Below are 11,397 nucleotides of genomic sequence, written 5' to 3'. Positions count from 1 at the left end.
CAGAGGCACCTGTGCAGAGCAAGATTAGTTTTAAATGGAAGAAGGACAGAGATATAAAAGCACTTTCATCTGAGTGTAGTGGAATGTAAGAAATAGTTGTTTATGTAGAAACTACCTGAAATCCAAGAGCTGCTTCAGATAATGGGATGTGGCTGGTATGTAATTCATGTGAGAAACAGGCACACTAAAGAGCTCAAAGTGAAATGGGCATTTATATTTAGGCAGAGAAAATAAAATAACCATATGTGGGGAAGAAGTGGCTGATGCTATCTTTCCAGAATAAATCAGCTTCTGCAGTGATTATGACCTTTTTATAAAATAAAGTAAAATTAGTAACGTCAGTCTGACAATACAAAACAAGATCTTTCCTTGAAGGTCAATATGACTGCAGTAAGGATTTGCTTGGAAGAAAGCTGCCTGAGAACGGAACGGTTTGTAGTTGACTGATAAATATCAAACATGCCCTTCATATGCATGAGCCTGCTTTTGTGTGTTTAAGATTTGTTTTTCTTCTCCACTGCTGCTCTCTGAGCACAGCCCCTGGCTCTGGCTGCAGCCCCCTGACACAGCAGCTGGGGGAGGTTTCCACTCGGGTTCGGGCAGAGCTCTTGGCTCCTGTTGTCCAGCCACCTTCCCTCTCTCCTGCTTCAGTTCTGAGAAAGGGGACATGGTGGCCAGGTGTTGCCCACGTGTCTGGGGGGGAAATGAACATTGGGATTTCTGAGTAAGAGACGATAAAATGCTGTTTTGCTTGCGCAGGACGAGGTCTGTGGAGTGGGGAAGAGTTGAGTGCAAGAATCGATTGCATCCTCTGATAAAGGAGTCAGATCTTTCAGCAAGGGTATTGATTTACGCATTCAACTCTGCAAGTTGTTTTCCACTACATCTTTTGGAACTAAAACTCAGTGATGTGAATGCCAATAGGCATGAACAAAAGCCTCGTATATTGAAAAGCCTGAATCTGTATCTGTAGAATAAAAACTGTTACACTTCCTTGCTTTTGCTCTCCTCTGCAAGTCATTTTCCAGGTTGTTGTTAATGGATTTTGCATGCAGAATGTATGTGTGTGCCTATGCATTACCATGATTGCTATTTTCCTCTAAAAATAGCTTTTTTTGTATATGTAAATAGCATTTGATCACAGTCTAGAAATATTGCATGCCAGAAATTGTCTGTCTTGAAATCCTGAATAATAGTATTTGGGTAGGCTGTTATGGCAACAGAGACACACCCTCTGGATTCGAGCATCACAGGTTCTCATGGCAACTTTTTTTTGTATACCTGCACATGCAGGAAAATATGCTGAGCTATCCTAGTAATCTCTGGAAAAACAGCAGCAGTAGAATAAACTGATATGTTTATCACCTTACATTTGTCTTTGAAATATACATAAAAACCTGCCTTAAATTTAAAAAAAAAAAAATAGAAAAAAAGAAAAAGCACACAAAAGCCAAAACAAAACTGTGGAAACAATAACATAAAATCATTTTATGAACATTTACTATAAATTAGTATTTATATTATACTGACAGAGCTTCAACCAATGGTGGATTGGCATTGTCAATACATTTTACATTATGAACACAGAGTAGGTACCAACCCTTGCCATGAGGCAGCTCTGCTTATTTGTTTTTTCTTCTTTTTTAAGACTTGGTGAAATTTTACCAAATAGGACCTTCTATCAGAAATACATCAGGTTCAAATGATCATGACCTATGACACAACAATCCTAACAAAATAAGTGTTCAGCCATGCTGTTGAGCCCTCCATTTCAGCTTTTCTTCTGCATTCCAGGGCACTGATCACATTAATCCAATGGACTTTGGAGTAACCGTTTTTCTTTAAAGTGCAATTCTTTTAACAAAGCTGAATTCTCCTTCCTCTTCTCTATTTATTACCACCACTGTCCCCACATGTCCCTTCCACAGCGTTAGGTGTGTAAGTACCTGGTAAAAGTGGTGTCTGTCTGTGATCACAGGTCCCCAGTGCTCATTGTGAGGGTTCAAGTCAGTGCAAACCACAGAGGTTTACACACACACTCCTGAGGATGATGTCTGTTTGGAAACAGGGCTTGTCCTTCACAAAAAGTGGTGGAAACTCTTGAACAGGAAGACACCAATTAAATAATTAGGGTTAGCATAGAAAGAACAGCAAAGTGTCTATCCCTCAATATCTTTAAGAACAAATTATAAAACCTTCTGGGAAGGATGTCCTAAGTAAAGCCCTTAAGGGCAGGGAGGTGAACTAGATGGCATCCTAAATTCTGTATTTCTGTGGCTGTGCCATCACTGTGCTTGCTTGTCCTTGCATGAGTGTCAGCCTGCACAAGCACAGACCCAGGGTAGGATGGCAGATGCCAGAGAGAGGAAATTTGAAATGATGCATTAAGTATGAAAGAAGAAAACAAACACCTGAGCATGTGGAAGAGCTTCACCTGCTCTTAGTCATTTTTCTATGAAACTTTTTTAATGTCTGAGGTTCACTAAAAACACTTAAAAAAAAAAAAACAAACAACTTACTGGTCCACAATAGGAGCTGCACAGGACAGGAGTACCTGTAGTTTTCCTTATTTAATATGTACTGAAAGGTTTTATTTAAGTGGTGGATGGTAAACACATTTTTATTAAGAAGTATCTTAAACTAAAAACTGACTTTGAAAAATATACAAACTTTCTAACATTCGAACACTAAGCATTAATGTGACTATATTGGGAAATATGCAGAGTAGGTGTGCTCATTTCTGAGGAAATCTTCCCACTGGCAATTTGTAAGAAGCGGCTAATGACAATGTCTTTGGCTTTGACAGCCTCCATGTTCCTTTCCCGTGATATCTGCATGCTGATTTGATCCACGTTAGTCATGATTAGCTCCGAGGCCAGGATCTGGGTGGGGGATGCCCTGTTTGCTGTGCTGTCCATGATGTACTGCTTGTACAGTTCCACCAGCTTCTGCTCAAGGTAGTCGTTCAGGGCGGAGTCGGAGAGGGGCTGCAGGTGGGGCCCTAAGCTCGTCAGCCGCCAGCACGAGGAGTAGCCTTGGACTGGCCTGCGGACAGTGTCACTTGTGGGGGGAGCCTTCACAGACTCCATGGCGGGAGGAATCTCTGAGGACTCCAAGAAGGGGCCTATGCCGCTGTCACAAGCAAAATCTGTTGTGACTGAGCTAATTGGCACCACGTAGTCCCCAGCTATATGCAAATCGTTGTAATTCTTACAAATGCTCTTGCAGGAAGGTGGAACCAGGTAGGTGACCTTTTTCATCAGCTCGTCGCAGACATGTGTAGCTGGAGGTGGCTGCCCTGTGGGTGTTGGGTGCTGGACAGGCTGTGGGAGATTATCCTTCTGCCTTCTGCTGTGCTTGCTACCTCTAGAGCAGACTGAGGAAATGCACTTGCCAGCAGATCTGCATCTCTGAAGGAGGCTTTTTCCTTGTGCTTCGCACGTGGAAGAATAATTAATGGACCTCATTTCATACACCCCTTCATCAGGCAAACTCTTGTAGGGTGCAGGGTTCAGGTCTTCACAAAAGTAGGTGATTCTATGAAGATAACCTTCTGACAGCATCCTTCTCCAAAGGAAAGGAATCACCAGCAGACAGAAAAATGATAAGAAGAAGTTAATTACAAAAAGTTCATTTTAAACTCACTGAGCTGTGATTACACTCACCAGTCTGTTACTGGCTGCAAAGAGAAGTCTCCGATTTGGACATGAACAAGAGTGTCTCTGCCTTGCTAGAGGACTTGAGTCAGTGAGTGAAGTGATCAGCCAGTCTCCCTGTTGTGCTATTAACTCAATCTCATCAATCATATTCTGTATAAAATAAGATGTGGCAAGTCCAATGCATCCAATGGCAAGTGAGTTGTGGCGAGAAGACAAGAAGTCTTTTGTTGTGGAACAGCTGCTGTAATAGCTTACACTTAAATATATCTAATTTTGCTCTGGAATTCAATAAGAAGCCAGGGGCTTCCCCCTTTTCTCATACGCTTTTAAGAAGCCAGGGGTTTCCCCCTTTTTCTCATATGATTTGAAGCAACTTTTGTTGTGTGTGGCTTGTCAGCTGCCTCTGAACTATGATGATTTAAGATTCATGTTGAGAGTATCACCCCTTCTGTTCCAGACTAGTCAACAGCTGTAGGTGTGGTTCCTTTTCATTAAAAAATCTTAGACCATTAAATTTGCACTTTGCACTTCTGCATTGCAATCAGGATGGAATTAATTGTCTCCAACTTTTAGACATGAAAATGTCAGTGGAAAAAGCAAAACATTTTGGAGGCATGATTCATCTGGCCTGGTTTAGACACCTAAAACAAAATGAAATGAATTGTGCCCTAGATTTGCTTACCGCTCTCCAGCTGCTCTAAAAGGATCTTAAACTAGATCCTAGATGTAGATATCTGCAGGGTACTTTTGAAGAGACAGATTTCAGTGCAATGCATAGGAAAGTGCACACTTCAGAAGTACTCCAGATCACTCTTTCACTGTGGGATTAGTCGTACCACAGCTCTGGAATCAGTTTTCATTGCATTTCTGCAAAGGCACAATCAAGTTCCAGCAGTCACTAACTCTCTCCACTCGCTGAGCAGGCAGCTCAGACCCAAAAGCTGCACAGACATGTTAGTAATTAAAGACAGGACTTGCTAGCAAGGACATACATGCATCTGCACATCAGTAAATTTCTGCCCAAGTTTTAGCAGCTCCACTATCACCGAAATTGTTTTAAGACCACCTCTCTTTTTTTTTTTTTGTAACAGATGTCAAGGATACAATCAATGGGAAAGATGTTCTAAATAAATTGTTTGGTCTAGCAAAGAAAAAGCAGATTTAAAGTGAAAATAAATTAAAATTAAAATTATTTATGTAATACAAATTGTCTTTTCCAAGAGTGAAGGGACTCTCATTTCTTAGTAAAGCTTTTCATGTGCCACAGTCGCTAGTGAAAAATGCTACAACAATAATTGTTGGCTAAATCCTGTCTAAGCATGGAGATAGACTTTCCACAGACGTTAGGAAGGAGACAGTGTGAGAAAACACTTTCCTTGAGGAAAGGGAATCACTTCCACACCATGAAGAAGAAGGTTGAAGGGCAAATAACCTTCCTTCAGGCAGAAATATTAATGGGAATTAGATGTGTCCAAACACATCTTGGTGTTTGGCGTTGCTGACCCTGGATTCTCTTTGTTGCTGGCAGTTGTGTGAGATTTCTCACAGGCAGTAACATTTAATTAAAAGTGACCTATTTACACAGAAGGGAAAAAAATAATGTTTGGGGCCTGGCAGTCCTTGCAGTACGCTGCTGTTGTCTCACTTTAGGTTTTAGCTTTGATTAAGATGCCCCCACAGAAATCTTAGCCAAATGCTAGAGCTGCTCAGGTTGTCAACTCTCTCTTCTGCTTCTGTTCCCCTCTTTTGCAAAGGCTGTTCCCTTCCCCCAGCAATCTATGGTCCAGATGTCTTTATTGCAAAGTCACCACTGACTGTGACTAGCTTGAATCTGGAGCTGTTATACATTTATTCACACGTTATTTTTAACGTGGATTCAGAGAAATGAGTGGAAATGTAACTTATGAACTGTCCACTGCTCAACCAACATAGGCAAAGGCAGTTGTCTTTGGGCAGCACATGACACTTTGGTCTTTCCTGCTCCCCAGATGTGAGTTGTTTCTGCCATAAGGTGCTACATGAGGGAAATGAAACCGCTGGTTTCATTTCTTTGCAGTGCATTCTGTTATGCTTATTTTAAGAGTGTTGGGGCACGCTGTCTGAGACAGAAGTGGAAAAAAAAGAACTGGCAAATTCAAAAATATTAGGGTCTCATTGTGCTCAGAGTTGTGTGTTCTGCTGAATGACTTACAAGCTTACCCTCTGAAGCTGGAAAAGGCTGCCACACTAATCTGGCTTTTCCCAGCTCTACAAGGAAATCTGACTGAAGTTTTGATAGGCAGTGTTGAGAGCATGAATGCAAAAGGGAGGCACATGTATCTGTAGTGTCTCTTGTCCTAGTACTTAATATAATATATACCTCTGTCAAGTTATTATCCCATCATTCCAAGTCATGCAACTGTGTCACCTTTAATTTTTGCATTTTAAATCTGATAAGGATTGCAGTTCTCATTAATTCTGCTTTCTCGTGCCTCTTCTCTTAATCCCCTCTCTGTGCCACAGACACACATACACCACGATTCCAAGGGCACAGGGATTATATCTAATATCTTTTAATATTTGGGTTTCTTGCTCCTCAAATCCAGATTTCACTTTCACCTGCCTGAAAATAATTGCATAACTTTTTGTTGCACAAGGAAAACCAGTCCTTTTTACAATTCTGATCTGGCACATTTTGCATGTGAGGTGAACAAAGACATTTTCCTTGTTTAGCTACTGCCCTGGCAATGGGCACTGACTACGTTGTCTAAGCCTAGTGGAGATAGAGGGAGAAAACTGTCTGGTTTACGCTGTCTTTTCTATCTGACATAGTCTTTATTACTGTCAGATGATCTTAAAACTCATATGTCTTGCCTGAGGTTTTTGTTCAGTTCTTCAGCAGAAGAAAAGCCTGAAGGCAGGATGAATGTTTAAAGTCACATGGAGAATCCAGGGGTATTACCAGTGTGTGGCAGCAAATTTGCTAGGTTGTAATGCTCGTACACAGTGCCAGTGTTTGCATAAAGACCTCAGATTACAGTCTGAGAGCAGGAAAACAGAATGGGAGTTCTTGGTCCAGGATAAGCAAAACACTTATGGAAAGCCTGAGAAGTGAACACAAAGAGATAGAAATTGTGTCCTGTTCAAAAACCTGAGCAAGATGAAAAGTTGCTAGAGAGAATGGAAACTACATGGTGCTAGCTGCGATCGCAGTTCCGTGGGGAAAGGGACATTCTTCTGCATTTCAAAAGGAGGGGATGGAAACTCACAGAAGAGACAATCTGTGTTGGATGTGTCTGACTTTCAGTTCCCTGAGCAGGGCTCTGACTGGCATTAAAGTTGTGCTGCTGGGGATTGGAGCTTGAGTCTTACCACAGGGTATACCTTGAGTTCTATCTGATTTACTAGATGGGATCCCAGATGACAGTCTCCCTGTCTCGAGGGCACTCAAATCCTATGGATCCATCCATAATATTTTTTCCCTATTTTAAGAGACTTTTTTTCCAGGCTGTGGAGATACAGACAGATCCCCCCTGTGAGGTGTGGGATCTACCTGAGATTGCCAGACACACATGCAGGAGTCCTGGCAAGCAGGATAGTCTGTACAGCAAGCTTACAAGTATTGCAGGACCCATATCTCACCTTCCCCTGGGGCTGGTGTGGAACAGCTCCCAGGAAGCCTCAGGACAGTCAGAGTGGGGAAACCAGGATAGTGAAATATATGAGTATAATGAGCTGTGCACATGGGTAAGTAGAGGCTCTCTTTCATGCCTGAAACCTACAGATCTTTGGTATCTGAACCTCATTTGGCTTGGGTACAGATAATGCTGATGACACCAAACTGTGGTGAGATGGACATATGTTACAGGGAGACCTGCACAGGCTGGAAAGTGGGCCAGCAATAACAGCATCAGGTTTAACAAAGGCAAGTGGCAACTCTGCACTGGGATGACACAACCAAAGAGCCCAGCACAGGACCTGCGTGCCTGGGGAGTCCTGCTGAGATGGACCTGGGGGCCCTGGTGCACAGCAAGGTGACCCTGAGCCAGCCGTGCAGTGCTGCAGTAATGAGGAAAATCAGATCCTGGGCTGCACCCACAGGGGCACGGCTGGCTGAGATAGAGACGGGATCTTCCCACTCAGCATTTGTCAAGCTGCCCCTGGAGCATCTAGTTCTGGTCCCCAAAATATAAAAAAAGGTGTGGACAGACTGGAGAGGGTCCAATGGAGGGCCAAGAAGATGATCAAAGGGCTGGAATATCTGCCTTGTGAGGAAAGTTTGAAGGAGTTAGGACTCTTCTGCCCAGAGAAAAGAAGACTGGGGGAAGGGGACAGCTCATCACAGTATTCCAGTATTTGCAGCTGCAAAGAAGACAGAGGCTCTCTCTTCAAAAGCAGCCACATGAAGAAGACAAGTGGCAATGAGCACAAGTTGCATTGGAATAGAATCACTTCGGTTGGAAAAGGCCTCTAAGATCATCAAGTCCAACCCTTAACCCAGCACCACCATGTTCACTGCTAAACCATGTCCCCAAGTGCCACATCCACATGATTTTCAATGCTCCCAGGGATAAGAGGGAAGAGGTTTCATATCAATATGAGAAGGCAATTTTTTACAGTGAGAACAAATAATGACTGGAACAACTTCCCCAGAGACATGGTAGAGTCCCCTTCACTATTTTCAAGGTGGGATTGGACAAGGTTCTACATAATCTCATGTATGCTTCCTTTCCCATGAAAGGTTGGATCAGATGATATTTTGAGGTCCCTTCCAACTTATGCTGCTCTCTGACTATGATTCTACAAGAGCAGTGGCTGCTGTTTGATGTAAGAGTGGCTCACTTTGCCCACAGCAGAGGAGAAGATGAATAGCCAGGGGGGGGTTTTGTGCAAGCATCCGAATGTTGCCCACTACGTGTCACTTCCTCTCCCTGCTGCTGCTGCTGCGGATCTGGAAGATCTGGTGCCTGCAGAGCTGCACCATGAGGCTCTTTCAGCAATCACTGTGAGCCAAACCATTCTTGTTCCCTCCTCACAGCTCTCTTCACTCTGATCTTTTGGTCTTTCCACAGCAGAAAACATAAGCCCTGCTCATCTTCTTTATTCACATGTCAACAGTCGAAGATATGCAGAAAACCTAGGAGTTCCTCACCCATGGGGGAATGTGGGCTGGTTTGAGGGGAACAAGTAGGTTTGAGATGATAATAATCCTGTATATCAAGAGTATGAGGGAATCTCCTGAAAGTACAGGCTAAAGGAAGCTAGAGAGGAGAGACATCTTCCCCAAGAAGTCTACTATACTGTTGAATGCTCTTGTTATACAAGTGCCTACTCAGTTTTGATCATGCTAAATGGATGACAATGAACTTCAGGAGCATTCAGCTTCTTTCATTTAGAAACACATTCTCAGTGTATTTTTGAATGCTGTTGTATCTCTAAGTTGAGTTTGTGGGGACATGCTTCCATAAAAATACAATGAAAACTGTATATTTGTAAATATAGCTTTGTGAACTCTGGAAGTTTCCCATCCAAGTTAGAAACTTCATAGAGACCAAGCCTGGTTCATTTTCCATACCTTTCTTCATCATCTACACCTAGACAAAGTTGGTTTAGGACCCCATCAATCTTGTTCAATAGCATTTTGCATCGCATATCCACAGCTGTAAACAACAGCTTGAAATCTGAGGCAGGAATGAATCAGGCTCCATATTCACAAGGAAGACTTGGCTACACAATATTTCTACCCTGTGCTTTTATTATTTTCTTCCTGGGGTGGAAATAATTTCATGTCTCTGGATGTCTGTGTTTATTTTAATGAGTTGTTAGCTGTTACGACTGAACTACATGTACTACAGTATTTTGTATCTAAGCATTTGAAGTAAAGGGGCAATAAATCCACGGGAACTCTTACAGAAGAGAATACAGTTTCTAGAAATGAAAAGAATAAAGGGTAAATCAAGAAAGACAGGAAAGGCTGAAGGTGTCTCCCAGAAGGAGTGATGGAAATGGTCCACAAAAAGGCATTGAAATGTTAGTCACATTTGCTGTAGAGCATGAAAAAGAGGGGAGAGGAGGAATGTTGTGCATGTACACCCATGTTGAGCTGAGAATTTCCAGCAAACCAGGAAATTCACTGAAAATTGGGAAGATGTAGTTATAAGGTTTCTTTGTTTATAATTTTTAACTTCATCATGCTTTCAGAGAAGTCTCATCTTTCTTTCTATGATTTTTCTTTTTAATATATGATGCCCATATTCATCTATTTTGGTGCCTATTTTTATTTATAATCTACAAATAGAGTACTCCAGTTGGAGGACTTTACTTAGTACAGTAACATGCACAGAAATTTCAATAACAATATCTTAATTATGATAAATGCAACACAGCTAGTAAGACTCACTTTAAAAATAGTCTGAAAAGCCTGTTTAGTCTGATTTTATGAAAGTCTTTAGAAATATCAGAGGAGAAATTTTATTTGTTTTCATTTTGAAGTCTCATTGCAACCACAGTTGGTCATTTTTGTGAAGATGGCATCTTGGAAATGTTCTCATCACTTCTTAAGGCAGCAGAAACTGCCTGTGAACAGAGGCTGAGACTCTGCAAACACATGTGCATTTAAAACAGAAAAAGTGCATCTTCATTTTACCAGCTATCAGCTGTGGTCCCACAAAACAGAACCAAGACACTTTGATAAGCAAAAGCAACATTTTCATACATTTCTATAATGTGCAGTATATTTTAGTTCTTACCTCCAAAGATACAGCAGCTGACCAGGTACAGAAAAATTGATGTCTTCTTACTAGTTTGAAGCTTCCTGTGAGTCTGTCCTACCCCAAAATGCAATGCTCTGTTTTTATTTCCTTTTTAATTGCACTTCTAAGATAACATCTGTTTTACTTCTAATCCTCTAGAGCAAAGAAGTATAGAAAGAAAGTCCCTTAGGAGATGAGGGGGTTTTATAACTGGCTGAACTGCAACACACTGAACTTGCTTCCTCTTTTATGTCCAAATGAAACTTCATTGTGAAACTGTGTACTGCTAAAATAACTGATTGCACCACACTCAGTCCAGGCAGATGGACTGTTGTAAGAAAAACTCTGTTGGGTCAAATACTCAAAACAATCTTAGAGAAACAGTTCATCTGCTGGCAGCTTACAGTGCACCCCATTGCAGCCACTATCCATCCCTCTCCTTTTAGCTGACACAGTGAGACATTTTGACATGTCAAGACTGCCATGCCAAATAAGTTAGAAGAGTGAGGTGCCAAAGCAGAAATGCATTGCACAGCAGGCCTACTTTGTTGCCTGCGGACCTTTGCACATATAATTTTCCACCAAACAGCACAGCACAGCTCCTTCATCAGGCTTTGCTTTGACAAACTTGGAAACACTTGCCAGGACAAAAGTTAGACCTGAAAGTTAGGCCTTGTCTGTTTTAGCACTCAGTACCATACCCAGGCAGTTTGTCTTAGCAGGGGCAGTGGATGAAAATACCTGGGGCAAGCAGGAATTCATCCTCCGAGTGTGAGGTGTGCGAACAGTGAATCTGGCTTTGAGATTGGTGTTGGAGTGTTCCTTAAGGGGCAGAAGACAAATACTGTTTGAAACACATAACCAGACTGGTTGAATTTATTCCAATCAGACATACAGAATTTGCTTTTAAAGGCATCATTATGCATCCATACATTGCAATAATAAGAGAAATATACTAGAAATATATTCTAATTCTCAGTGAATTTTAGCTTCCTCATTCAGTACCA

General features: G+C 41.8%; 1 protein-coding gene across 1 annotated transcript; it reads right to left on the bottom strand.

The window, feature by feature from the left end:
- Positions 1-1,483: 1,483 nt before the first annotated feature.
- On the bottom strand, positions 1,484-10,579 carry CUNHXorf21 (chromosome unknown CXorf21 homolog). Its single transcript, XM_008629223.2, has 2 exons — positions 10,388-10,579; positions 1,484-3,564 (listed from the first exon to the last, which is right to left on the bottom strand). The coding sequence occupies exon 2, from the start codon at positions 3,561-3,563 to the stop codon at positions 2,688-2,690; it is 876 nt and encodes a 291-aa protein (XP_008627445.1). The 5' UTR covers position 3,564; positions 10,388-10,579; the 3' UTR covers positions 1,484-2,687.
- Between the last annotated feature and the right edge of the window lie 818 nt (positions 10,580-11,397).

This window comes from Corvus brachyrhynchos, unplaced genomic scaffold, assembly GCF_000691975.1.
Source record: "Corvus brachyrhynchos isolate BGI_N302 unplaced genomic scaffold, ASM69197v1 scaffold11, whole genome shotgun sequence".
Classification (NCBI taxonomy): Eukaryota; Metazoa; Chordata; class Aves; order Passeriformes; family Corvidae; genus Corvus; species Corvus brachyrhynchos.
The sequence above is the reverse complement of the archived record's forward strand: the minus strand, read 5'-3'. Positions and strand labels throughout refer to the sequence as shown.